This window comes from Zalophus californianus, chromosome 15, assembly GCF_009762305.2.
Source record: "Zalophus californianus isolate mZalCal1 chromosome 15, mZalCal1.pri.v2, whole genome shotgun sequence".
Lineage (NCBI taxonomy): Eukaryota > Metazoa > Chordata > Mammalia > Carnivora > Otariidae > Zalophus > Zalophus californianus.
The window spans coordinates 11,168,644-11,195,923 of record NC_045609.1 but is presented as its reverse complement, the minus strand read 5'-3'; the positions used below and the strand labels follow the sequence as shown (position 1 = coordinate 11,195,923).

The 27,280-nt window shown below is 38.8% G+C and overlaps 1 protein-coding gene across 1 annotated transcript in view; it reads left to right on the top strand.

The window, feature by feature from the left end:
• RYR2 (ryanodine receptor 2) overlaps window positions 1-27,280 on the top strand; it is a 732,757-nt gene that overhangs the window by 611,722 nt on the left and 93,755 nt on the right. Inside the window, 11 exon segments of the mRNA XM_027588196.2 lie at window positions 1,071-1,391; window positions 3,060-3,300; window positions 3,714-3,801; window positions 6,063-6,155; window positions 13,258-13,428; window positions 14,532-14,591; window positions 17,321-17,455; window positions 20,668-20,703; window positions 21,462-21,574; window positions 24,002-24,098; window positions 26,485-26,588. Of these exon segments, the coding sequence (XP_027443997.2) occupies window positions 1,071-1,391; window positions 3,060-3,300; window positions 3,714-3,801; window positions 6,063-6,155; window positions 13,258-13,428; window positions 14,532-14,591; window positions 17,321-17,455; window positions 20,668-20,703; window positions 21,462-21,574; window positions 24,002-24,098; window positions 26,485-26,588 (1,459 nt within the window).

Genomic DNA, 27,280 nt, shown 5'->3' with positions numbered 1-27,280 from the left:
TCAGGAGAGAGGAGATTGAGGAAGGCCCTTTGGCTGGAGGATCTCATGGTTGTGAGAAATCCTGGAGGTCCCATCCTGTTGTGTGGGAAACACGGGGGCATTACAGCCTGGAAGTTTCTTCTCTGTTTCTAGTCCGGGAGACTGGATAATGTTGTCTTCGCCAAGACATGTTCATGAGGTGGGCGGGAGAGGAAAGGTCGAGTTTAAAGTTAGATCCGTTGTGTTTTAAGTTGCTTTTGAGACATTCAGTATTACACGCAAAAGTTTTAAGAAATCTGGCTCTGAGAGTTATTAGCGTATAGCAGAAACCCATAGGAATGGCCACAGTTACCCAGGCGAACATAGAAGGTGAAAAAGAAAAGAGAATTCAGGGTGAATCCCTAAAAAAACCCACAACATTTTGAAGTTCATCAAGGAGTGAACAGCCAGGAAAGGAGCCTGACAGAATTCAGGAGGGAGTCAGGAAGACCGAATGCATTGAAGTTGAGGAAAAGGGAATTCCGTCAGTGATGCGGAAGCCCCCGTATCAGTTAGTGGGGTAAAAGTTTCAGTAAGTGTGAAACAGGGAAATCATTAAGTGCGGTAGGCGGAGGCCTTCATTTCTGGAAAGCTAATTAATCCAGGGGAGAGTGGAAGCACAACTACAGGCTACCGGGAAGGAGATGCTACAGAGCAAGGGGCTCAAGAGGCCAGGCAAGGCTCTTGCAGGTGGGGCAGTTCTTCACCTTGAGAACACAGGCCCAACCGTGAACAGGGACCTCAGAGCTCCTTGCACTGAAAATGGGGAATGGACGTGGGAGGATGGACCCTACAGAAGGCTTACAGGCAGAGACGTTGGATATTCTGGTTTTCTCCGAAGTGGAAGAAATGGTCGTTCTGTGATCTTAAGGGAGTGGGGGTAGGATAGGAACTTGGGAAAACGAGAGAAAATGTGATAGCTGCCATGAGTAAAGAGAGAGGAGCCAGTCGAAGGCATGCCCGGTCTTGCTTGTGCCTTCTAGAAATCTGGCTGTCACTGTCAGTCCATTCTTTCACCGAACACCGTTCATTTTTTATGTGTGTTTCTTTAGCTCTCAATTTGCCAACTAATGTGGAAGATGTTTGCCCAAATATACCGTCTTTGGAGAAACTCATGGAAGAAATTGTGGAATTAGCTGAGTCTGGCATTCGCTACACACAAATACCACATGTGATGGAAGTCATACTGCCCATGCTTTGCAGCTACATGTCCCGTTGGTGGGAGCATGGACCTGAAAACAATCCGGAAAGGGCTGAAATGTGCTGCACCGCGCTGAACTCCGAGCACATGAACACACTCCTGGGGAATATATTGAAAATCATATATAATAACTTGGGAATTGATGAGGGCGCCTGGATGAAGAGGTTAGCAGGTAAGAATTGGAAAGGAATGAGCTACTTGAATTTATTTTATTTCCAAAAGGATTTGAAATCAGAAGACTAGGGGCGCCTGGCTGGCTCATTCAGTAGAATATGTGCCTCTTGATCTTGGGGTCATGAGTTCGAGCCCCACGTTGGGTGTAGAGATTCCCTAAATAAACAAACTTAAAAAAAATGAGATACAGAAGACTAGAACTTTCCTATCTTAGTCTTTATCAATATTTTCTTCTGTTGTCAAAAATACTAAAAATATTATTTCTGTCATGCCATTCTTTAAAAAAATATAGATTTAATCAGGCATCAGGTAACTTGCCATATCGTTACAACTTTTGTTGTTGTTATTACAACTTTTACGCAAGTAAACGTTTTCCTGATTGAACAGTCTCTGTAAGAGTAATCAGTAAATGCCGGGTGAAAACTAATGATTCTGTAGACAGAGAGAAAAATAAAACTGGATTTTGAAACAACCCCCTTTTAACAATTCGTCTTTTTAGGAGTAGGGGAAGAAAATCAAAGCATGCAGTCAAAAATTTACATTTGTTTATCATTGCACTATTTACATTGGATAATGGGAAGCGATTTCTTTTTATTTTTTTTTAAAGATTTTATTTATTATTTGAGAGAGAGAGCACAAATGGGGAGAGGGAGAAGCAGACTCTGCTTCTGAGCAGGGAGCCCAACAGGGGCTCCATTCCAGGACCCCGAGATCTCAACCTGAGCCAAAGGCAGACGCTTCACCGACTGAGCCACCCAGGCACCCCAGGAAGCAATTTCAAGGATGAAAAGAAGGGAGACGAACCATGAGAGACTATGGACTCTGAGAAACAAACTGAGGGTTCTAAGAGGGGAGGGGGGTGGGGGGATGGGGTTAGCCCGGTGTTGGGTATTAAAGAGGGCACGTACTGCATGGAGCACTGGGTGTTATACGCAAACAATGAATCATGGGACACTGCATCAAAAACTAATGATGTAATGTATGGTGATTCACATAAAAAAATGTTTTTAAAAAGGGGGTTTTAAAGAATTAAATTCAGAAAGAAAGAAAAAGAAAGAAAATTATTCATTTACTTAAACTCCAAAGTAATACACTGATGTCTTACTAATTTGGGTAGGGTGTTTTCTCTTTTATACATTTATTATTAGTAAATGAAAGCAACAGTGTCCCATGCAATGTAAGTCTCCCATTGAGACAAGGATGGGGAAGCATCTGGTAATACAGTAATACAACGTAATAAAGTAATACAACTGGATGTACTGCCATAATTATTCAGTGGTGCATATTCCTTGTAAAGAAAGGGCCAGAGGAACCTTTTCCATTTGGGGATTTTTTTCTTCCTTTTGTAAGAATAATTGATTTCTGAAGTGAATGAACGTGTTTCTGGTTTTTTTTTCCTATTCCAAATTAGCTGCCAATTAAAAACAAAAAACAAGAAAGCACATCAAATTCAATTCAGTAATCATTTTTGAACAGCAACTGTGCAATTAGGTTCGGGACTGGAAAAATGGCTGAGGCATGGGCTGAATCCTGAAAGAAGCCACGTGCTGGCGGGGGCGGGGTGGCTAGAGCGCGTAAATCATGCAATTACAATTGTAATTATAATCTATCTTCATTTTAATGAATGTTGATGCAGGGCAGAATATTAATGTCTGTCTTCAAACAGTTTTCTCCCAGCCCATTATAAATAAAGTGAAACCTCAGCTCCTGAAAACTCATTTCTTGCCATTAATGGAGAAACTCAAGAAGAAAGCAGCGATGGTGGTGTCTGAGGAGGACCATCTGAAGGCCGAGGCCAGGGGGGATATGTCTGAGGCGGAACTTCTCATTCTGGATGAGTTCACCACACTGGCCAGAGATCTCTATGCCTTCTACCCGCTCTTGATTAGATTTGTGGACTACAACAGGTACAGTGTTCAAAAGCAATGAATTTCTCTGATTCAGTCATGTCCTTGCTGGGTTCATATGTCCCAGTGGAATTTCGTCATTGACTACGTGATTAGTTTGTCCATGATTGTGACATAACCAAATGTTTATAGACAGGGTGATTTTCACCAAGCATCTCAAAATTACAGCGGGAAATCACATTCTGGAGCAGGCTGCCTTTTGCAGGTTAAAGTTAGCAGTTTGACGGTTACAATGTTTAAACTGTTTTAAATGTTAAACAAATGGACTCTGAAGCCACTTGTGAGCTCTGTGGGCACAGGCTTGCCCTTAGTTGACTTGGTTTCAAATTTAACATTGAGTGGGTGATTTAAAAAACAAAAAAATGAACTCGAAGGAGTAACTAAGAAACCACTTCATTTATTATGTGATCCAGGGCAAAGTGGCTAAAAGAGCCTAACCCAGAAGCAGAGGACCTTTTCCGCATGGTGGCCGAAGTGTTTATCTACTGGTCGAAATCCCATGTAAGTAGGAAAATATCGACAGGGCTTCCTGTTTGGTTTAGGTTAAGGGCTTTCAAGTTCTTAACCAATTTTCCGGTCCCCTTAGTAAATACCTATGATAATGTTTCTCAAGCTTGCTTCCTAGGTATCCCTTAACTGGTGTGGAGAGAGAACAGACTCCCTTCGGTAGTTTGAGGCAGTGTTAAACCTTCTTTTTGAGTTTGGGAAAAATCACAGGGGTTTTTAGTTGCACTCCATAAATGGTGGGGTTTTTTTCTATTTGCCCCTAAATTTTAGGATAACATGGACGTAGAGATGTGGCCTTTTATCCTGCAGGCTTTCCTCTGTGTAGAGGTTTTGCTAAGCCCCCCCCCCCGGGGGGGGGGGCTCATGCCAAGTTTGAGAAATGCTGAGATAGACTTCTGTTTTTCAAGCACAAGATAACACTTGTTTACTTGTAAAGGTACTACTTCTTTAAATTTGCTCCAGCAGCACACACCTTTGTTTCTACAGGAGTTTAGTTTTGCTCATGTTAGAATAAAATACAGCTCCTTCTAGGAATCCTGTTGATAGAACTTGTAAGTACATCTTTAGTGAATTTTCACTATTTTGTATGTCACAAGTAGAACTCTGTATTTTTGAATTGGGAAAGGATTTTAATAAGAAGAACTTGATATAGTATTCTATAATTATTTCCAATAACTAGCAACTATGGGTAAGTAAGCATTTATTGTTGCCCCAAATTATTTCAAAAGCTTAGAATTTTTGTGTCAATTATAGTTCTTGATGGCACTTAGCAAATGGGAGACTCCAAGAAAATAAAAACAAAACCTCAACCTCAGCTTCATTATTTGAGGTGACTTCCCAATTTATTTTATCAGATGGTTATACAAATTCTTTTATTTTAGAAATGTCATATTTTTTTAAAAAATAAAATTTTTCTACTTAATGTTTAGGATAATAAATATTATTTATTGCCTACTTCTGAGGAGTCTGTCAAACTTGCTACCAAAATGTATATAAAATATAATTACACTGAAATAATAGGTGGAATAATTTTTTTTTTAATATATGCACTTATATCTTCACATTGACTTTCATTTTCTATGATGTCTAAAATTCTTTTAGATCCTTTATGTTCCTCTAGATAAAAGCAAATGATTTCTGAGCCTGTGTAACTCATGTTGAAAAGGGTGCATTAGATCATTCAGGGTGCTTCCGAAGGAATATTTAAAATCCAGAGCCCAGGAGTAAATCAGGAAAAGTAAAAACTGCATATTTTTCCTTGAAGGACTGAGAATCTTCAACTTCATCAATCACCCAAATACCAAAAAAGCTTCTTTAAATATATATGCAAGTCAAAATTTTGGAACAAGTATTTGGAGGAGTATTTATCACAGTCAGTAGATTTTTAGAGGAATGTCTAATGATAATTTCAAGAGTAAGAAAAAAATCTGAATATGTACTTTTGAATCTCATGGGTATATTTAAAACCCAAATCTGTTCGTATGTGTCGTATATACTCTTCCCCAGATATTTAAAGGTGAAACTCTATGAGCAACCATGTTATTATAAACGGTAAGATCAGAATGTTAGTGTGAGCTGAATGATCCTTCACACAAAACCTTTTATTACTCATCAGTTATTAACATATTTGGATACTCACTAGGAAATCATTTTATTTGGGTTTTGCTCATCCCAAAGAGGAAGGCATATGCTTAGATCATTACATTCTCTTTTCAAACTCTGATGATCTCGCTTTTATTTTGTTTGCCTTCTTTACTCACTGCTCAGACACTTGGCTTTGCCTGTGTCCTTATGTTCTTGAGTTAAAAGTGAATAAAATAATGTTATAGTAGATAATAATGAGAAAGTAGATAAAATATCTGACAGACTGGAAAGTTACATCATAGATGTGTGTACCCTGTTTTTCTCCCAAGAAGCAGTATATGCCTTTCACCAGCTAAATTGGGATTTGAATACTCACTCCACCCTTCGGTAGATGTGTGACATTGGTATTTAAATATTCTGGACCTTAGTTTTCCCACCTTTGAAGCTTACATATTTATATCTAGTTCCCAGAATTGTTGCCCCAAGCCAAGCACCCTCACTGGATATTTAAAAAAATATTTGCTCCCTTTTCTTGGTAAGTCTTATATATCAAATTACTGCTTATCTTTGTATAAACTTTTGGGTCCCGTGTAACCTCTACTTACATGGACTTCTTATCCATGTTATATATCAGTTATATTTTAACTGAAGTTTTCTTTGCAAATTCTCAGAATTTCAAGAGGGAAGAGCAGAACTTCGTGGTACAGAATGAAATCAACAATATGTCTTTCCTTATCACTGACACCAAGTCAAAGATGTCAAAGGTATTACTATAATCTGTTGCCCAGTTCTAGAAAATTTTTGAATGTAACTTTCTTTTTTTTCTTTTTTTCTTTTTTTAAGATTTTATTTATTTGACAAAGAGAGATAGTGAGAGCAGGAACACAAGCAGGGGAAGTGGGAGAGGGAGAAGCAAGCTTCCCACTGAGCAGGGAGCCCGATGCGGGGCTCGATCCCAGGACCCTGGGATCATGACCTGAGCCGAAGGCAGGCGCTTAACGACCCCGGTGCCCCTTGAATGTAACTTTCATTGTTGATTTTTTTCTACATTTTTTGGAAGGTGTACAACTGAGATTTTAGAGATTTTGTAATGTTTACTGATTAAATGCATACACGCATACACAAGGTTTTAAGGGTATGCGGGATTTAAGTAGTTACAGTAAGACACACAGACACAGAAATGACTTTCATGAAGGAAGAAGGTTTTACTCACAGTTCCCTAGAAACTGAAGGCATGGTATATGGTGGGGGCATGTGGCAAAGCATCATTGTTAGTCTTGTGGCAGAGGGAACGAGGGGGAAGAGGTGGGCAGGAAACTTTGTTGAGGTTTTTGTGGGACGGGGCAGGCAAAGCAGGGTAAGCAGGTTTAGGATTGACTAGTTCGAGTAATTTCAATGGACTCTGGGGTGTAGGGAGCATCCCTAGTTGTCTGGTACCTAGCCCTGGGGCGATTAGAGCAGGTGGATCGAGACCCAAGAAAAGACATAATTGGGGAATATGAGAGTCTGGGTTGGTTGGTTCGTATATGAAAAGCATGCTTGCAGGAAAGTAATTTATTATCTGTAGGAAATGATCAGTATTAGGAGGGACAGTCAAAGATCAGCAAGACCCTAAGATGTCAAAGAATCAGAGTAAAAAGACATACTTAACACCACACACACACACATAATTGCCACTCAGTGTAATATACATATAATTAGTCAACACCGCCTATTCATCAAGATTAAATATATGTGCATTTATTTGTGCCAAGTATGTAAACATCAAAATAATTAGCTGCACTGTTTAAGAACCACATGTATGAATTCCAGATCCTCACATAGGAGATGGGATGTATGGCTCTAGATTTTTGTTTTCTCTGTCACTCATGTTGGGGAGGGGAGGAACGTTCAAAACACTTTAAAATTCATGCCTTTATTCTTCAAATTACCACTAAATATGAATATGTTACATGGGGGTAACAGAGAAAGTATGCTGCCACATGGCCAAAGATGCAGAATAATGTGAGTCTGGCCAAGGAAATCAGTGTCTACCTACTCTGTCAATGATGGGAGAGAGTTTCAGTGGGAGGGACAACCTACTGCACTGACCCCAGGAATGATTGGTACCTGTCACCTGCTTTGTTGGTGGCCACGAGGATAGTTGACTAGCATCACTCAATGCTCCTGGTCTTTTTTAGAGTTTTAAATGCCATGGATTTGACACTTCTACACATGAACTAAAAGCTAAGCCTCGCTGAAGGTTTGCATACCTAGAACATCTGTCCAACTGACAGACTGTTTATGTGCCTGTGCTCTGGAAGCACACATGTAAGATGAGAACTTTGCTCTCCTCTGGGCTGCCAATAAGCCTGAAGAGTGAGCTGTTGCTGTCCTGAGATGTCCTGTGCATGTCTCATGGATGTTTTGAACTGAAAACTGTTAGTGAATGTTTCTGCTTTGACAGCATGTTGTCAACTTAGGACCGTGTTAACAAAGGCATAGAGAGAGGGCAAAAGGGGGTCAGTGTTTCCTTTGGGTCAATAATGGTGATTCTGGTCTATCATGAAACTCAATGATAAGTGAAAAGTCTTTAGAGCAGAGGCCTGGCCTGTTCTTACACAGACATCTTCTTTCCTCTTTTTTTTTTTAAGGTTTATTTATTTGAGAGAGAGAGAGAGCACATGAGAGGGGGAAGGTTAGAGGGAGAAGCAGACTCCCCACTGAGCAGAGAGCCCGATGTGGGACTCGATCCCGGGACTCCAGATCATGACCTGAGCCAAAGGCAGTTGCCCAACCAACTGAGCCACCCAGGCGCCCCTCTCTTCCCTCTTTTTCTTCATTATAGTCCACTTTGCATCCTGGAAGCCAGACCGGGGGCTTCTGTACAGATTGACCCAGAGTAACATTTACTCCTATTTGCACGGAGAAAATGCAAAGTAATGGATTGAAGCATCTTAATATCCGCACCCCCCCAGCCCCACCTCCACATGCGCTAAATTTTCTCAAACCTTTCTTTACCATATGACTGCTGACACTCTGAGACAGGATATCATAGCACATTACAGCAACATTGACAAGGGACTTTATTTATTTATTTATTTATTTATTTATTGAAAGATTATTTGAGAGAGAGAACATGAGCAGGGTGAGGGGCAGAGGGGGAGGGAGAAACAGACTTCCCGCTGAGCAGGGACCCCACCTCGGGGCTCAATCCCAGGCCCCTGAGATCATGACCTGAGTTGAAGACAGATGCTTCACCAACTGAGCCACCTAGGTGCCCTTGACGAAGTTTTTAGAAATCAGTGATCATGCTTTCCTTCCTTGTTTTTAAGATTTGTTGATTTTGTCTGCATATGTGCTTAAAATTTTATATCGCATGAGTACCATGAACTTTTTTCCTAGAAGTAATGTTTCTAGTTTAAATAATGGAGTCCAATTCACTAATATGCTATATTGTTTCACCAAAGGAATCATGATGCCCTTGTGTTTCAGCATTTGGACAGCTTTGAGAGTAACTGTGTTGGCCAAAGTAGCGTCATAACTATACTTTTATCAGTGCCGTTGAGGTGCTCTGCTAAGCCCAGATGGCATGAAGGACCCAGAAGAGGGATATAGTCAGGGGATGAGTAACATCTTTCCCGAAAGTCTGTCCTGTTCAGATCTAGTGCCAAGAATGGATAACAGGAGGGCAGCCATAGGTCTGACATCTGAAGCTGAAATGGACGGGGAGGTGTTCCCCCCATGCGATGCTGAGAACAGAATGATGCAGAAGGCTTCGGGGATTCCTCTGACAAAGCCTCAAACTGTCTGCCCGAGACATCACCATGACCCATCGATCCATCCCCCAGAGTCCAGAAGAAAGAAGGAACTCTTTTGAATGGAGATTCAGACCCAAACTTAAACCACAGAACAAATTGTCATGTATCCAAGCAGGGATGATTGCTATTTGTATGGCGTACCATTTCCACACTTGATAAGATGAAATTAGATGACTCTAGGTAAAATATGGACATGCACAGCTGAAGCCAGCAATTCGGAATATGGTAATCTGGGATTGGGAACCTCATTTTGACTTAATATGTACATAGCCCATAAGGCAGAGAGAGGCCAGTGCATTTGAAATTGGCCATAATGCTCTTCAGAGAGGGTGACCACACATGTGGGGTGTGGCAGCCCAGCTCTGCTTTTGTCCAAGGTGTGGACAATGGTGCTGCTGACTACTGCAAGGGGCTATTAGTGTACTTCCCCCGGTTGTTAACATGTAGGGTCGTGAGTGCCCTCCCTCCAAGGAAGGCATTCCCTCCTGCCCCCTGCTCTTGCTCTGAGCCCTTCCTTCCAGCCGGGCCCTGGGCCCTTTGTGTGAAGCCCCACTGTGACTTCTTTTAGACCAAACATTCTACAAAGGCAGGGAACATGTTTTATTGACTTGGTAACTCTAAAGCTCAATGTAGCACTTGGTGCATAACGGCTACTTAATTAGTATGGATAAATCAAATGAAAATTTGAATTTAAAGAGTTTAAAATTTGGTCCTTAACCTGGGCATTTGTGTGTGTCGTACTTTACTATTGTTTTTCCAGACTCACTGTTGGATTGGTGTAAAATATATAATGTTGCATCATTATAGGGCTAGCATTGCTGAAGTTTTTAATTTCATAACTTGTTTTAAAAAAAACATATACAGGTAGCATCTGTTACAAACTCTGTTTGTCGATGTGAGAAAAAAAATAGTGGGTTTTGCCTGTTGCATTATAGAATTATATCCTATTTTCGGGGCACCTGGGTGGCTCAGGTGTTAAGCGTCCGCCTTCGGCTCAGGTCATGATCCCAGAATCCTGGGATCGAGCCCCGCATCGGGCTCCCTGCTCCGCAGGAAGCCTGCTTCTCCCTCTCCCACTCCCCCTGCTCGTGTTTCCTCTCTCGCCGTGTCTCTCTCTGACAAATAAATAAAATCTTTAAAATAAAAAAAAGAATTATATCCTATTTTGTATTAAGATTTCAGTTCCTGTTGAAATGTAGCAACTGGCCTTAGTTATTTAAAAGTCACTATTTTCCCCAGCTTTATTAAAATACAATTGGCATATAACATTATGTAATGTAAGGTGAACAAATCAACAACATATTGATTTGATACACCTCTGTATTGCGACTTGATTATCAGCAAAGCATTAGTTAATACCCGCATCATGTCAAATAATTACCATCTGTTTTTTTGTGGTGAGGACACTTGAGATCTACTCTCTTGACAACTTTCAAGGAGATAACATAGGATCATTAACTATAATCACTCTGCTGTACCTTAGATCCCCAGAACTTATTTATCTTATAACTGGAGGTGTGTACCCTTTGATCAGCCTCTCCCCATTCCCCACCCTGCCCCCCAAGTTCCCAGCCCCTGGGAACCACCACTCTGCTCTCTGTTTTCCTCGGTTTGGCTTTTTTAGATTCCACGTATATGTGATATCATATGGTATTTGTCTTTCTCTGTCTAACTTATTCATTTAGCACAATGCTCTCAGGATTCACCCATGTTGTTGCAGTGGCAGGATTTCTTTCCTTCTCGTAGTTGAATAACACCCCACCCCGTGTATATATCCATGCATGAACTCATAGGTTGTTTCCAGATCTTGGCTATTGTGAATAATGCTGCAGTGAACAGAAGAGTGCAGGTGTCTCTTTGAGACCCTGTTTTCATTTCCTTTGGATGAATATCTGGCAGTGTAATTGCTGGATCATATCTTTCTATTTTTAATTTTTTGAAGAACCTTCATACTGTTTCCCACAGTGCCTGCACCCATTTGCATTCCCACCAATAGCGCTCAAGAGCTCCCTTTCCCCACATCATCGCCAGCATTTATTATCTCTTGTCTTTTTGATCATTAGGCTCACTTTTATAATTAATATGTCTATAATATTTTTTAAAACCATTAATAAATATCTGTGAGTTTTATTTTGCTTTGGCAGGCTATTTCAGTGTAGGAGTATTAGAAAATGCTTCCCTTTTTTCCTGATCTCTATTAAATTTTAGATTATTTTAGGTGAGATTGTTAGAGCTATTTTTGTGTGTGTGAGAGTGAGAGAGAGACAGAGGGAGACTGATGACAGAGGTCAGTTTATCCTACTTTCCTCTCTAAGTATGGCCATATATTGACCAAGCTATTGCAAATTCATCTTCTCTGATTCAAATGTTAGGAATTGGTTGAAAATGAAATATGCAAATTCAGTAGCTTTAGCAGTTCTGCTCAAATTACTCAGCAGCTCCTACGGCAAGATTTCCTGTTGCATATGATGCAAGATTATTGTTTGAGCATAAGTAGGAATTTATTGATCTGGTGTTTCTCAAAATTGAGCAATTTATAGTTGCCTTTAGTGTTGATTTTAATTATTTTTATTATATGGTCACTTAAATATTTATCAAACCAGGTAAAAGCTCCTTGTGCTTACACAATCATAAACCCAAAAGAACTTTACAAGTTAAAATCAAAGAAAACCGCAACACCAACAAAATGTAGACATTAACGTATTGTAGGACATTGTTTTGCTGAAGCGAAATTACCAGAATTGGATAGAAATATGTTTGTGTAATTTGTATCAATTTGTTTAATTTTTAGGGTGTCAGTTCCTTATTTGGGTAATTATTTTTATCACTGTGGTTGCATTTCCTTTTAGCAAAGAGCTCATTTAAAACCACTGATCCATTTTTTAATGGGTTAATCAATTTAATAGTACAAATAATTATCCATTGGTTTTTTTTCTCCTAAACTTACTGAAATTAATCTCTTACAAATTGGTAAAGAGCAGGATCCATTCAATAAGTACATCTCTTTGGAAAGTTAATATAATTTCATTGCTATAGTTAAGATATTATGGGTTTGATAGATCAATATATAATATATATCATAGTAAATACATTACATAATATCAATATATAAGCTACCATTACTTTATGATGACAATTATTTTCCTACTTAATATGAAAAAATTCAACATGTTGTGATAGATTTTGTCTCTTTGTGGGGAAAGCCAATCATTTGTATGTTAAATTCTCTTCTGTTTTTTTTCTCAGTTGGCCAAACCTATTACAGTATGTTACTATCCCGAAAATATCTTCAGTGTTTGATTTATTGCTACAAAGAAATTTAACATGCACAAAGAAGTGGACATGGGACAATTATTTTAATTTTGATGTTTGAGTATACCCCCTTAATAGAATAAAACTCATTACCCAGTGAAAATTAGACCCTGCATTTAAAGTGACCCTGAGGCACGGACATAAAATTTAACCAAAATCACAAAAGAACCCTCAAGTAGCATGGCAGTATTCAGATGTAAACAGGTCATCCAGAGATAATCCTGAATATTTATGTTACACCAATTAGTATATTACATCTGTTTCCACTAGAGAGGGGTTAATGCCCTAGGGAGACAAGTCTGCAGATTACATAAAAGGCTAATATATTTTCTAATAGTTTTATATGTAGCGTGTGCTTGTGTGTGAGAGAAAGAGTTCATATTTCAAAGCAAGCATCTGTCAAAACAAAAATAAACCATATATTCTCACATTTTTTCCTCATAAGCAATGAAAACTACAAAACATACTATATCTGAAATTCCCATGGATTTTTCATATATCCGTCTGCTCTTCTAAAATTGCAATGTGTGTTCTCCTTCTGAAAGTGTGTAGAAAGCACACCAGTGAATGGTAATGACCTGGGAAGCTGAAAGTAGGACTTGGAAATTAGCAAGGGATGCTAAGAAGGAAATAGGTCTCAAAAACAGGGAACTGAAAATAAGGAAGATGGAACCACAGACAAGTTAGGAGAGGTTCATAGTTCTGAACTTGAGAAAAGCAGTCACAAATTCTAACACTTAGCTTTGTTCTGTAGGCAGCTGTCTCTGATCAGGAAAGGAAGAAAATGAAGCGCAAAGGAGATCGATATTCCATGCAGACTTCTCTTATTGTAGCAGCTCTGAAGCGATTGCTGCCCATTGGGTTGAATATCTGTGCCCCTGGGGACCAGGAGCTCATTGCTCTGGCCAAAAACCGATTCAGTATGGTAAGTTTCCTGTGCACACCAGCGATGACGATCACTTGTCCTCCCAACTCTCAAATGTGTAGACTCCTTCTGCTCACTGCTCTGTGTCAATATTTCATTGGCATTAAATGTCCTATTAAGCAGTTTCTCTGTGTAAACTCTACCATTCAGATACAAAGACTGCCTCTTTTTTTTGTGGCTGTTTTTATTTCTAAATTATGTTAATCACCTTCAGGGACTACTCAGGAACCATAGAGAAAAGATGTAAACAAGTTCCTGGTAGTGGGAAAAAAAAAAATGGATTCCGTATGAACTCCTATATAAAATTTGTTATGAAACGTCTCTTCAAATTTTTGAGGGGTAATTTTTCACTGTTAGAAGAATCATCTACTGTGCTGATGGTGGCTGGATAAGGTGTTGACTTTTAAATCAGCAGCTCTTCTCCTTTGCAAGCTTTGAAATTTAAGTTTTCCAGATCTCTTTATGGCCCCTGTGTTTTCTCTTCATGCCTATAAAGATGCAATTTTACAAAAATATACATTGGGATTACTATTTTATATTTAGGGAAATTGGAGCACATATTCTTCCTCTGCCTGTTCCCACACTGAATGAAGCACCTTTCTGTATATCTAGAGTTTAATACTGTGAGATGATTAAGGGGATGTTGTAGCGGACTGGACTGCACGGATGCGGTTCTGTTGACGGTTGTTCTACTATTTGATTCTCAGGATATGCTCCTTGTTATTACTGGAGCATGGGGGATATCATTAAGTGCCAAAATTACTTGGTGGAGATTTCAGAGAATAATGGACACATACTTCTGTTTGAACGCAAGGGAACATGGTTCTCCCACTTCTTGTGAACTGGAAATTCTGTTCCATTGAGTCTTAGCGGCACTTACTGTAGAAATAAAGTAGGTTGTTATCTTGTTTCTAGTTACGGCAGTATCAAGAAATTGTCTGAGAAAGGACCTCCCCCAAATTTGTGACATGTATTTAAATCCTGTAAATATGTCTATTTTGACATATACTATTTCAAAAGCAGTTAGATTTATTTCTATTGACTTGTGACAGTTGATGCATTCATTGTAAGACTTCTTTTAGGTAACATTTATTTCTTGACAGAAAGACACTGAGGATGAAGTACGAGATATGATCCGCAGTAATATTCATTTACAAGGCAAGGTAAGCCAAATTTAACCACATTTAGTATTTATGAATTAGTTAATCTCTCTTTGAATAGTACTACATATAATGTTACTTCAGCAGTTAAGAAAGTAGAAATATAATACTTTAATCAGTCTTTATTCTGCTTGTAAACCTTTTGGTATTAAAGACTCTCAAGATAACAAATGATGGATTTTTAAAGTAGATCATCAAAGAATCTCAGACTTTGAAGAAATTCTGTCATGATTTGAAATAAAGGTTGGAAATTTCCTTCACTAGCTGTGTTTGAGGACTTTTGGAGACATGGAGACAGGTGTCCATAAGAATTTAAACTTTTACATCTAGTGACCAGAAATTAAATATGTGTATTTAAGAGTCATTAATACATAGGAGATATTAAGAATTGCCATAATAGGAATAAATGAATTTACCTAGGGAGGTGAAGGAAAACATGAATGGAAATCATGAGAACAGCTACTTATTAATGTTGGGTAAAAAAAAAAAAAATGCTAGAAGTACGTTTTGCAGTCCAGTAAGCATATACTATTATTTGGAATTTTTCTCATACTAGGAGATAAATTGTTCATTTGTTTATGGAACCTCCTATGTATGAAATCTAGCAGTTTATTATTTTGATTCAGTGTATTTGCTTCCATTCTGGTGTCCCTTCTGGAGAATTTTCTCAATTATGAAAATGTCCAAATGTCAAAAAGTAGTGACTGCAATATAATGTTTGCTTTTCTGGGTATTAAAATGTTTCTTTCCAAGATCAAAACCATATTCTTTTCCTTTAACACTTAGGACTACAATATGATAGAGGTGAGATGTACCTTTCCAATATTCACAAGAAACAAATATTAAAACAAATTTCCTGTGCACCTTGATGTGTATGTACTCAGTCATACATTTAGTTATAAACTTGTCTAGAACAGGAGATAAATTCCTATTAGAGCTTGATCCCTTTTCAGATGGCTAAAAGATTTTGAACATTTTAAAATGTACTAATAGATCTTCCAACTAAACCTCGAGTGAAGGGTTTATGCTACATGTGTTTGCGGAGATCATGTAGTCAAGGGTCTCCTGGGGGACTCAGATAGAGTCAGGAGAGTCAGGAGATGTTTAGTACCTTTTAAGGAAGGGTCTGTGCTTCTCTCAGGAAGTAATCAAATGAAAAAGGTTGTCTTGAAGAAGCAGAAGGAAACTTTTTTTAAAAAAGGTTTTATTTATTTATTTGACAGAGAGAAACACAGCTAGAGAGGGAACACAAGCAGGGGGAGCGGGAGAGGGAGAAGCAGGCTTCCTGTAGAGCAGAGAGCCCAATGCGGGGCTCGATCCCAGGACCCTGGGATCATGACCTGAGCCGAAGGCAGACATTTAATGACTGAGCCACCCAGGTGCCCCAGAAGGAAATTCTTCCATTATATTCTAGAGGTTACTTGTAAGAGTACTGTGGACAATTTATGTTGTGTACTGGGGAATCAGGAAGAAAGAAGAGCAGAGGAAGAAACACGTTCATAATCAACATTTCACTTTAGAATGAATGAGACATGAAAAGAAAGTGGTGATGAATACATAGATTTTCTCTTTGACATTTCAGTCTATACTTGTTTCTGCGAGTTAGGCACACATATTATGGAGCCATACAGATTAACAGAAGATGAATTCTTTTGTTCCTAACACCTTCTCAAATATATTGTCTTGAAATTGTAGGACTGGTAATCCTGGGAGCCAGAAGGAGTAATTTTATATTAGAAAGAATAAAGTTTCTACTTATCTTGCCAAATACAAGTAAACGTGTATTAAAATTCAGAAGTACCAAACACAGTCCTCGGACGAAAAAAGTATATGGGAGAAAACATTTCGTTTTATCAAAGGACAAATGGTGTTTACAAGTCATTCAGTGTTTGCCTCTAGGTGAAAGTTATTTTTCACATTTCCAACTGTGTTTTCTCAGACTAGGAGTTGTGAAGTTTCAGATGTTGTCCGTTTACCTTTGTTTCATTACCCTCTGTCTCCCATTCTTAATGGAAATTTGAAAGGGGAAGAGAAATATAAGGGGATTGCTTTGCCTGTTTTTAATGACATAGTTATTTCTATGTTATTTCTTTGCAGTAATGTGATCTGTTCCTTGTAAGGATGCTTGTATTTTTCAGTTTCTATGATTTTATAATAATCCTTCTCAAAAACATACAGAATTCAGTTATATCTCCCACTCAGGAAATTTGACAGTGTTAAAAAGACTCCTTTATTATAGAATATGACTTTATTAGCCCTCCATCAGTTTATATTGATATCTTTGTTTCAGTGAAACTGAACTCAGTTGTAGAGTCCCTCTATTTATAGTTAAGTGTGATCCCGTATCATTGCCTGTGAAAGTAAGTATGTGGATCTTTCAGTGTTTGTGAAAGGGGAAGAGAAAGATAGAAGGTTGCTTTGTCTACTTCCTTGCCTTGACTATGTCCAGCTCATCCTTACGTCTTAGGCAAACCTTCCCTTGTTCAGGGGAATCTTACCAACCACCAGCAGGTTAAGTTGAAGCTCATGATACCTTATATTTCTCTTGAGTAGCCTTCATCACAATTGTACATATTTAATTTCTGTCTTCTCCACTAGATGATTAATTTCATGAGTACGAGATCACTGATCTCTGCACAGAGTTTTGACACTGGGCTACACTCAAGAAAGTAGGTCTTCCCCCCTTTGGGTTGTAACCTTGTATTTTTGAAACTTTTTCATTTTTTCTGCAGTTGGAGGATCCTGCTATCAGATGGCAAATGGCTCTTTACAAAGATTTACCAAACAGGACTGAAGATCCATCAGATCCGGAGAAGACTGTGGAAAGAGTATTAGATATAGCCAATGTGCTTTTTCATCTTGAGCAGGTTAGATTCTGCATTGATTCTATCGTATTTGCCTTAACCATGTAAGCGCATTTTAAATGATTCATTGTAAGCTGTAGGCCAAAAAAACATGTATGTTTAGCATATTTATTATAAAGAATATATGATTAAGGGGTGCTTATATCTAATAAGCAAAATTTCCAAGCTTATAACTTTTGTAGCAATATAGAGCTAATGTATTTTGGGATATCACAGCCTTTGTTTTTTTGTCTTTTCTCAAAATATTTCTGTGATTATACAGATAAATAGGACTGTATATTTAATTTTAAATCATTCTAACAAAAATTTCAAGAGTTACCTGATTGCATGTTCTACATATCATTTTTTATTACTGCTCATAACAATATGTTTGAGATGCTCTCACTAGTTTAATATTTGAATTTTTTTTTGGTCATTTGCTGTACCTTTCATTAGAGATATTTTTGAGTTAATTTTCTCCAAGATCAGCAACATATTACATTTAGAGAAGAGCAGTGCATTGGTATGAAAATTGTGTGAGAATAGTGTTTTTATATAAATTTTCAGTTGTATCCTGCCTTAAACTACAAAGTTCCCTATGTGTTTGATTTCCTCATTCATTATTCAGCAATTCCCCAACCAGTAATATTTGAAACATTATCCATCCATGGGTTATATTGTTGTGTAAGGAATCTTCTGGTTTAGGTAATATATCTGTGATACAGAGACAGCATCCCTGTGTCTCATGAGATCCGTTCAGCAGAATGACACCAAGTGAGGGAGCTCAGTGTGAACCCAACAGTGTGATCTGTCCTTGGGCCTTCATGACAGTCCTCACCTGACATGACAGTTCTCTCATTTTACAACAAACATAAAATAATAAAAGGGCCTATGTCATCTCAGGATGAGATTTGTCACCTAAATGTTTTGAAGACCATATTGGCATAGCAATAACAAACATTTTTCTTTGATTCCTATTTTATGTTACCTGGTGATTCTGTCCCTGCCTTGACCAGTTGAATAACATAAGGATATCACCTAATGTAGTAGCCTCTTACTTTCCTTCTTCCTTACACAAGTGCCCCTCAGACATTAATAACTTCTCCCATGGCGTACAATTTATCACTACACCTGATGAAATTTAACTAGGATACCTTTAAACCACATGGCTATCGACATGTATTTACATTGTTTGACACCACACTATTAATAATGTAATAAAATTTAGGAAACTTAATACTCCCCTAAATATTTCCATAATATTTTCATGAAATAGTAAGTACAAATTATCAGTCAGCAGGTGATGAGACTTAAGGTAATGAAATTTTAAATGACATATAAAGTCATAGAGTTGTTTTTCCAGCATTATATACATATTTAAGAATGTTAAATATCTATTTCATGTGTACTGGAGGATTATGTCTGGCAGAGGTACTCCTACCATAAGGGTTTTTTTTTGTTTTGTTTTTTTAGAGAGGGTGGGGGGAGGGGCAAAGAGAGGGAGACCAAGAATCCCAAGCAGGCTCCACACCCAGCACAGAGCCTGAGGCAGGGCTCGATCTCACGACCCTGAGATCATGACCTGAGCTGAAATTCAGAGTCAGATGCTCAACAATCGAGCCACCCAGGCACCCCGTACTGTAAGGTTTTAATTCTTCCTAGTTTTCATGCGCATGTCTGGATTTGTTTGAATGAATTTTAGATAACATTAAATGAAGCTTATTGAAATCTGATGTTGTTTTATTCTAGCGACATATACTGATAACTGTATTCAATCGTAATGAACGAAGTCATATGTAAAGTAGTGAGATTCATTCTATGACGCAGCCCTTCCCTCCATGAACATTTATTGTATGCACTACTGTATGGCAGCATTAGACTCTGCAGGTTCTGGGGATTGAATGCTGTCTCTCGACTCAAGTAGGTCATGCCGTAGTAGAGCATGTGGACACGTGAATAGATAAAGATGTAATGATACAGATGTGCCGGGACACAAAATGTGCTGAATAGACTATATAAGGAGTCCAGACAGTCTCGTTGCCAAGTAGGTGATCCCCATAATCTTAAAGGAATTTTCTAGGAAAAGGTAAGGGGGTCAGATTTTAGTTAAGGTCAACTATTCTTCACATTGTTAAGAATATGAGTAAAAAGAAATCATCAATTACCAAAGACTAGAATAAAGAGTGAAAGATGGGCTGCAAGAGGAATTCATGCCTTCAATACCTCTATTCTAATGTTAATTTGTCCCTCATTCATTGAGTAGCTTGCGAAGAATATCTTCACTTGCTAAACTCAGTGCGAAAACAGTGGGTGGGTAGCAGATATTTGATTTAATTTATCTCCCATATCAGCAACCTTTGCAATTGTATATTTTATTTCTTTTTTTTTTTAAAGATTTTATTTGAGAGAGAGAGAGAGAGAGAGAGAGAGAAAGCCCCACAAGCAGGGGGAGTGGCAGGCAGAGGGAGAAGCAGGCTCCCTGCTTGAGCAAGGAGCCCGATGTGGGGCTGGATCCCAAGACCCTGGGATCATGACCTGAGCAGAAGGTAGAGGATTAACAAACTGAGCCACCCAGGTGCCCCTGCAATTGTATATTTTATACTGCACATCTGGTCATTGGTCCCATGAGAGTAACCTGTCCCCTTGCAATTTCCTAATACTCAAACTCAAGCCATGCTAACACATCAGCACCTCCCGGCATTCAGACAGAAGAAAATTCACTATTCAGGGACTTTTCATGTATAATAAAATGCTCTGCCAAGTGGTAAGCTTCATGATGACAGACACATTTTCTACCGTGTTCGCAACTGGATCTTCAGTGCTTCGGTACTTTATTGTAATTGTTGACTGTCACCCACACCGATCAGAGTGCCGGATTCCCACAGAAAGCTAGTCTGTACAGACTGAATCTCAAAATGGAACTTGAATGCATTGGATCTAGTTGAACAGTACTACCCTTGATTCACTTAACACAGTCATCCAGAAGAAAACAGAAGAGGACAATTGTCAGAAAGTGGTTACTGATCCTGTGGAGGGATGACCATCACAGAAATAAGTGTTTTCCAATTATACAAGTTGCTTCGTTAAAATTTCTAAACCACTGTAGTCCAGACATTGTTGCATTATGCATTATGCATAATATGCATTATGACATGCATATTTTGACCCTTTACTGCAAAGGATAATAGATTTTAGTTTTATTTTTTTAGCTAACGCAACATTTTTATTTCTTCCAGAAATCTACATGTATGCGCCGGAGATATTACAGTCTGGGAAGTACAGTGTTCAATTACCTAGAGACTACTAATTAATTTAGAATTACATGTTGGGTTTCTTTTCTCTCTAATACTTATAATTAATCTCTTTTCCATCTTGGAGCTCCAAACACCATTAGCTAAATATATAGCTTGCTTGCCTCATTTACTACAACTTTGAATTCTCATTTGTCCCTCTCTAACAAAATAATTACGTATTTTAACATTTTTGCAAAATTAAATTCTTTACCTCACTCCTAGTAATGTGTTCCCAAAGCCTTGTCATCTTCTCTCCATCCTATTAAGGAACAGTTGAATTTTTGGTAGAATTTTCTGTGTCTGCCTCTATTCCTGTTGACTGCTGTAAACTCTTAGGAAAGAATTGGTTTAAATGGATACATAAGTAAGTAGGTTAATTTTTTGTGTAGACAGAAAATATGTTTTAGAACCATAACCAAATTCTGAAAACATGATTTTATGTAGAATGGTTTTATATTTCTTTGATTTTTAGAGATGACATAGCTTCTTAAGTACACACTACTGGGGAAATATTATATTTTGACTAAAGAAAATATGAAACATTCAAACCTATTTCCAATTTAGCATTGGGTTACTTCTAGGACATGGGTTTTTCCATAATAATTGCAAGATGCTTTTGGAATTGAAATTCCAAAAGTTTTTAATCTAAAAGGCACAGCTGTTATTATGTTTTTGAGGGTAGTCGGGGGTTTAAATATTTAATTTTTTTTTTTTTTTTTTGTATCCTTTTACCTCAGGTGGAGCATCCACAGAGATCGAAGAAGGCTGTTTGGCACAAACTGTTATCCAAACAGAGGAAAAGGGCAGTGGTAGCCTGCTTCCGGATGGCTCCGTTATACAATCTGCCAAGGTCAGACTTTTTTTAATGTCTATAATAGATTGAAGTTATTTTTTTCCCTACTAAGCAGTAGGAATGTAGCGTCCATTGTAACATGAGTGCAATAGTCTGAGAGAGATGGGAGAGATGCTTTGGTTCTTCTGTGTAATACTTGAGTTTGTTTTTCTTTGCTGGGTGTTCCCAGAGGACTGTGGTCTACAGTGTGATTGTTAAATACCCTTAAATACTGAGGAAAATCTGCTCACATGTGTAAGGCAGGGTGCGGTAATTAGGAACTCAGACTACCTTGATTTGAATCCTGGCATCTCAGCTGATGGCTGCCTGACATTGGTCAAGTTTCTTACCTGACCAAGTTTCTTCAGGTGTACCATGATGAGATTTGCCTGGTGGACTTGTTCAGATGACTTAATGGGTTGAGGTACAGGGTGCTTAGAGCCGAACTTAACGCTATACGTGTTAATTGTTGTTTATTATTTTGGGGGATTGTCTGTCTTGGGGAGAAGAACTGATATGGAACTAGTTCATGGCAATAACGTCACTGCGTTCAACAGACCCCCTACCTTCTCTTACAGCGGGGTACTTGTTAATAGAGAAATAACCTGGTACATTTGAGTCTGCCTTCAGGGCTGAGGTACCAGTTCAGCCTCCTTGTAGTTTTCCCAAGAAACTGTGCCCTTTCCACTCGGACCTTTGTGTCAGTGGCATCATCCCCACATCTGGTAAACAGGACTCGGCTCAGCTGCATCTCTCCTACGGAGCAGGCTCTTCCACTCCTTGAAGATGGAATGCTTCCTCCTCTTTGTTTCTAGGATGCTTTTCCAGACCTCTAGCTGTGGGCACGTTCCCGTAGCGCTGGGCCTATTTGTCTCTCTGATCCGAACTTTGAGATCCTTTAGAGTGGTGTTCAACTTTATATCCTCAGTACCTAGAACTCTGACTTTCAGTACATGTTTGAATAAATAAATGAGTCAGGGAGTAAAACAAAACAAAAAAGCAAACAAACTTCACACATTCCCCTTTCACTAAGACGGCTGGACTCCTTGCTCTGACATACTCACTGAGTACAAAAACACATGAATTTCCCCCTCAGGCCATGTGCGCCTTTTAAATTCTCTGACTCCGTTACGGTGTCACCAGTTAGTCACTAGAACATTAACTTTGAATTCATTGTCTTACTCCTTTTCTGGTCACTCCCGTCCAGTCATTCTCCAAGTTCCTTCAGATTTTTTCTTTGATCTGCTTCACAGGGATACTCTTCCCTTGATGGCCACCTCTTCAGCTCACTTGTTTATCGCCTCTTATCAGGTTGATGGCAGCAGATTCCGAGCTCGTTTCCCAATGTCACAGAGTCTGCTGATCCACTCCCTCTGATGAAAGCTTTTCAGAATTGTATCCCTTTTTGTGGTGGCTCTCAAAGCTGGCGCTTTGGGGAAATACACTCAAATTCATTTCAGAAACACCCAAGCTTCAACCTATTGAATCGGCATTTCTGTGAGTGCTTAGCAAGTGTATTGTGCGAAAGCTGTTCCTGTGATTCGGCTGTCCCATCCTTTGTCATGCCTGTCTCATGCACAGGACTTTATGACGATTTCTAGCAGTTCCAGGCGCATCGTCAGTTCCTCCCATTGATTTTCCAGACTCTTTGTAAACCTATCTGACCATATGCCTCATGACTGCATAGCCCGCCCTTAGTACCGCTAGGCTCAGCTTTCCATCCTGTGATGGCACGTCTCCTTTTAACACTTCTGACATTCTCTTAGGATGTTTCCTTATGGTCATGACTTTCTTTTATCCTTTCTTATGGTGGAGTCTTATGTGTACCTCTCATCAACTTCATGATGAGTTTATTGATTCTTTTAGTCTTTGGTGCTCTTTTATTTCATAGGCAACCATTTATCTTCAGTATCCTAGGATTTAGTGTTTGGATACATACTCCTATTAAGTTCACGTAATACATTTTGTTTTGTAATCCTCAGGGCTTGTACCGAATCTTAACTCAAACACTGAATAATTCCTTTCTGAACACTTAGTACAGGGTTTATCCAGAGCCACCTTATGTCATAATAGCTACTACCTAATGACCATCTGTCTACCCAATGTGCTTTACATTGCTTCTCTCCTTTTACATCTTGCAAAACTGAAGTGCAGATGGGGTTCTCCTAGTTTTATCAATGGAAAGAGTGAAAGTTGGTACAGTGAATAACTTGGCCGGTGTGTTGTGAAGCTTAGAAATGGCTGAGCCAGAATGTGAATGTAAGTCAGCCTGTGATCGGAGAAGCCTTGCCTTCTTCACTACGATGTATTGCCTCTGCAATCATGAGTAGGAAGTTTGCTGTTTTATCTTTCTTAGTGCATGGAAAGTCCAGTGATAAAGCACTAATGAATACTTTTCCAGTGTATTTAAAAAATTCTTTGTTTGAAATTGTGCTTATCTTTTAGGCACCGGGCTGTCAATCTCTTTCTTCAGGGATATGAAAAGTCTTGGATTGAAACAGAAGAACACTACTTTGAAGATAAACTGATAGAAGATTTAGCAGTATGTTTTAATGGGGTTATAAGATGAAAGCGGGTTTGGGTTTGGAGGAATAACATTGGTGTGAGCACTTATCATATTGAAGAGAAAATATCGTTGTAGTGTATTCGTCCTAGGAAGCTTATTCTTGATTGTCATTGCATTCAGGGTTTAGGGAAAATTTTATCCTTATTTCAAAGAGCTCTCTTCAACACCATGCAATTCAGAAGTGAAGCTGAATGATAGTTTATTATTAACCAAATGTTGATTCCATTATTCTCTTCAATTCTTCCTCAAAGCCCCTTTAACTACCTCAGAACCAGTATAGAGCTATAAAACCTGAACCATAACGAAGTTATTCACCAAACATAAGTGAAGGTTAACAAAGCCAATGAAAAGTAGCTGGCTTTTAAAAACACACAGGGCAGAGAATGATAGACTGGATACAAGAAGAACAGGAAGTCATGGTAAATGTAGGAGATGGCAAGTAGACTTTTGGTTCCACCATGCTGTGCTGGTAAGGATGCTCTTGTACTGAGAGCAGAGCACTCTGGACAGCCATTGTCTTATTCTTTTCTAAGTCGTGGATCTGTTAAAATATCTGATTAAAGCCATCTTCTCAGAAAAATTGATAAGCATATGGTCTGGTAGAATTTTGCAGACTAGTTGGAGGCTTCATGATTCCCAAGTTAATGACCTCCTCTCTAAAAGTTACTTTTTTAACTCACAAGTTATCAGGGAATATTGGAAAAACTGATATAATTCATGAAAGCTTGACCTTGATTTTCCCCATATATTTTAAGTGAATTAGAACCAAAACAACCCATAGAATATTAGATAGCTTACAGAAATTTACCCATGTATTATCTACAATATTAAGCCATAAATCCAGGAAAAGAAGATCTTTTATGTAGAGAAAAAAATCAGTCTGCGTTAAAAATAGAGCTACCCCATGACCCAGCGATTGCACTACTAGGTATTTACCCCAAAGATACAGATATAGTAAATAGAAGGGGCACATGAACCCCAGCGTCCAGAGCAGCGATGTCCACAATAGCCAAACTGTGGAAGGAACTGAGATGCCCTTCGGCAGACAAATGGATAAAGAAGACATGGTTCATATATACAATGGAATATTACTCAGCCATCAGAAAGGGTGAATACCCACCGTTTGCATCGACATGGATGGAACTGGAGGGGATTATGCTAAGTGAAATGAGTCAAGCAGAGAAAGACAATTATCGTATGGTTTCACTCATTCACTCAAACTGAGGGTTACAGAGCAGAGGGGGGGTGGGGAATGGGGTAGCCGGGTGATGGCTATTAAGGAGGGCACATGTTGTGATGAGCACTGGGTGTTATACATGACTAATGAATCGTTGAACACTACAACAAAAACTTATGATATACTATATGCTGGCTAACTGAACATAATAAATAAAAATCAAAAAAATCAAAAAATCAGTCTGTGTAAGGCAAGAAAGATATAAAAGTCATTAAACCATTTAACAGTCAAGATTAATTCTACATTGAGTAAAAATGCTTAATAAATTTCCTCGTGTTAAAAGTTCTAATAGTACAAAAGTATTCTAAGTTTAAAGTAACTGAAAATAAAAAAAACAAACAAACATGTAAGTGGTTCAAGCATTAAGTCATTTAGCATTCTTTACCTGACATTGTTTGTGTAGGCAAGGAAAATGTTTTGTTTGATAATAATCAGTTTTCACTGCTCTGTGAACTAAATGTTTATACTTGGAGTGACTGAGGATTTTGTTGTAATTCTTTGCAAGTTGAGCCCTCCCTAAAGCTGAAATCTCTGTACCAAATACACTCCCAGTTGTGAATCTGCTTCTAAGAATAGCATTCAGAATTTTTAAATGATGTGAGTCATCCTTGCTCAATGTCTTTTGGTCCAATTATTAAATATCTTTTTATTTTTATTTTTTTAAGATTTTATTTATTTATTTGATAGAGACAGCGAGAGAGGGAACACAAGCAGGGGGAGTGGGAGAGGGAGAAGCAGACTTCCTGCAGAGCAGGGAGCCCGATGCGGGGCTCGATCCCAGGACCCTGGGATCATGACCTGAGCCCAAGGTAGATGCTTAACCACTGAGCCACCCAGGCGCCCTAAATATCTTTTTTTTTAAGCTGCATAGTTTTGCACTGATTAATGTAACACGCACACATGCATGCACAATGTATATAAAACACACGTGTGCATGCACAGTGCCTAAAAGCACACACGCTTGCATGCACATTTCATATAAAACACACACACACGACACACACACGCCAGAGCAGGAAGAAGATGACTTTCCTTTTAGTCATTGTCCCTGACCCTCATATTACTCCTGGCTTTGTGTGTGCATTTCATTTAATGTGAAATTTTATCAATTTGGCTTTTTTGTAGAAACCTGGAGCCAACCCTCCAGAAGAAGAGGAAGGCACGAAGAGAGTTGATCCCCTCCATCAGCTCATCCTTCTGTTTAGTCGAACAGCTTTAACAGAGAAATGGTATGGTTGGGAGGGTTCGTGTGAGCATAGGAAGAACAGATAAAGAAACCCCATGTCTGAGTATCTTGTGTTTCACACGTTCATGTTGCAATTTCATCTTGTTCTTGTTAGGAGAGAGAATTGTTCCGAGATAGGAGCAGTCTGCCATACGCCTGTGGACCAACATTCATTCAAGTTCAGGCTTTAATGTCTGTCTGTGAGCTCCAATTTTTTGTAACAGTTTTGTCATTAGCTCATGCAGTTGATCCCGAATCTTATGAAATTATTTTTTCTTTATCACAAATGGCCTTTATAAATAAAACAAAAGAGCCCAAAGCAAATTCCAGTACGAAAAAATGTGTGGAAGCCAATGGTGACCCAAATTTCCTGGGTAGATTGTGTCTCCATTGTGCAGTGGGTCTTAGGAAACCTTTAGGAGGCAGGTGAGCCATCAGCTCAACAGGAAGTTTCTTTGAGGTCTGTTTTAAGGGCTCCGTGGCTTCTACAGTCTTATTTATATGAATTCTCCAAAGCTACAAAGGCCAAACCTCTGTGTAGTTAAACCTCTATGTCCTCAGATGCCCAGTAATCAAAATGGGCTCAGCATTTGCTCATAATAGGGAGCACTGCAGAGATTCTGTGGATGAAACTCTTTCAGAGGTTATAAAACATTTATCTGCCTCCCTGCCAGGCAAAAGGGAGCCTACTTTCCC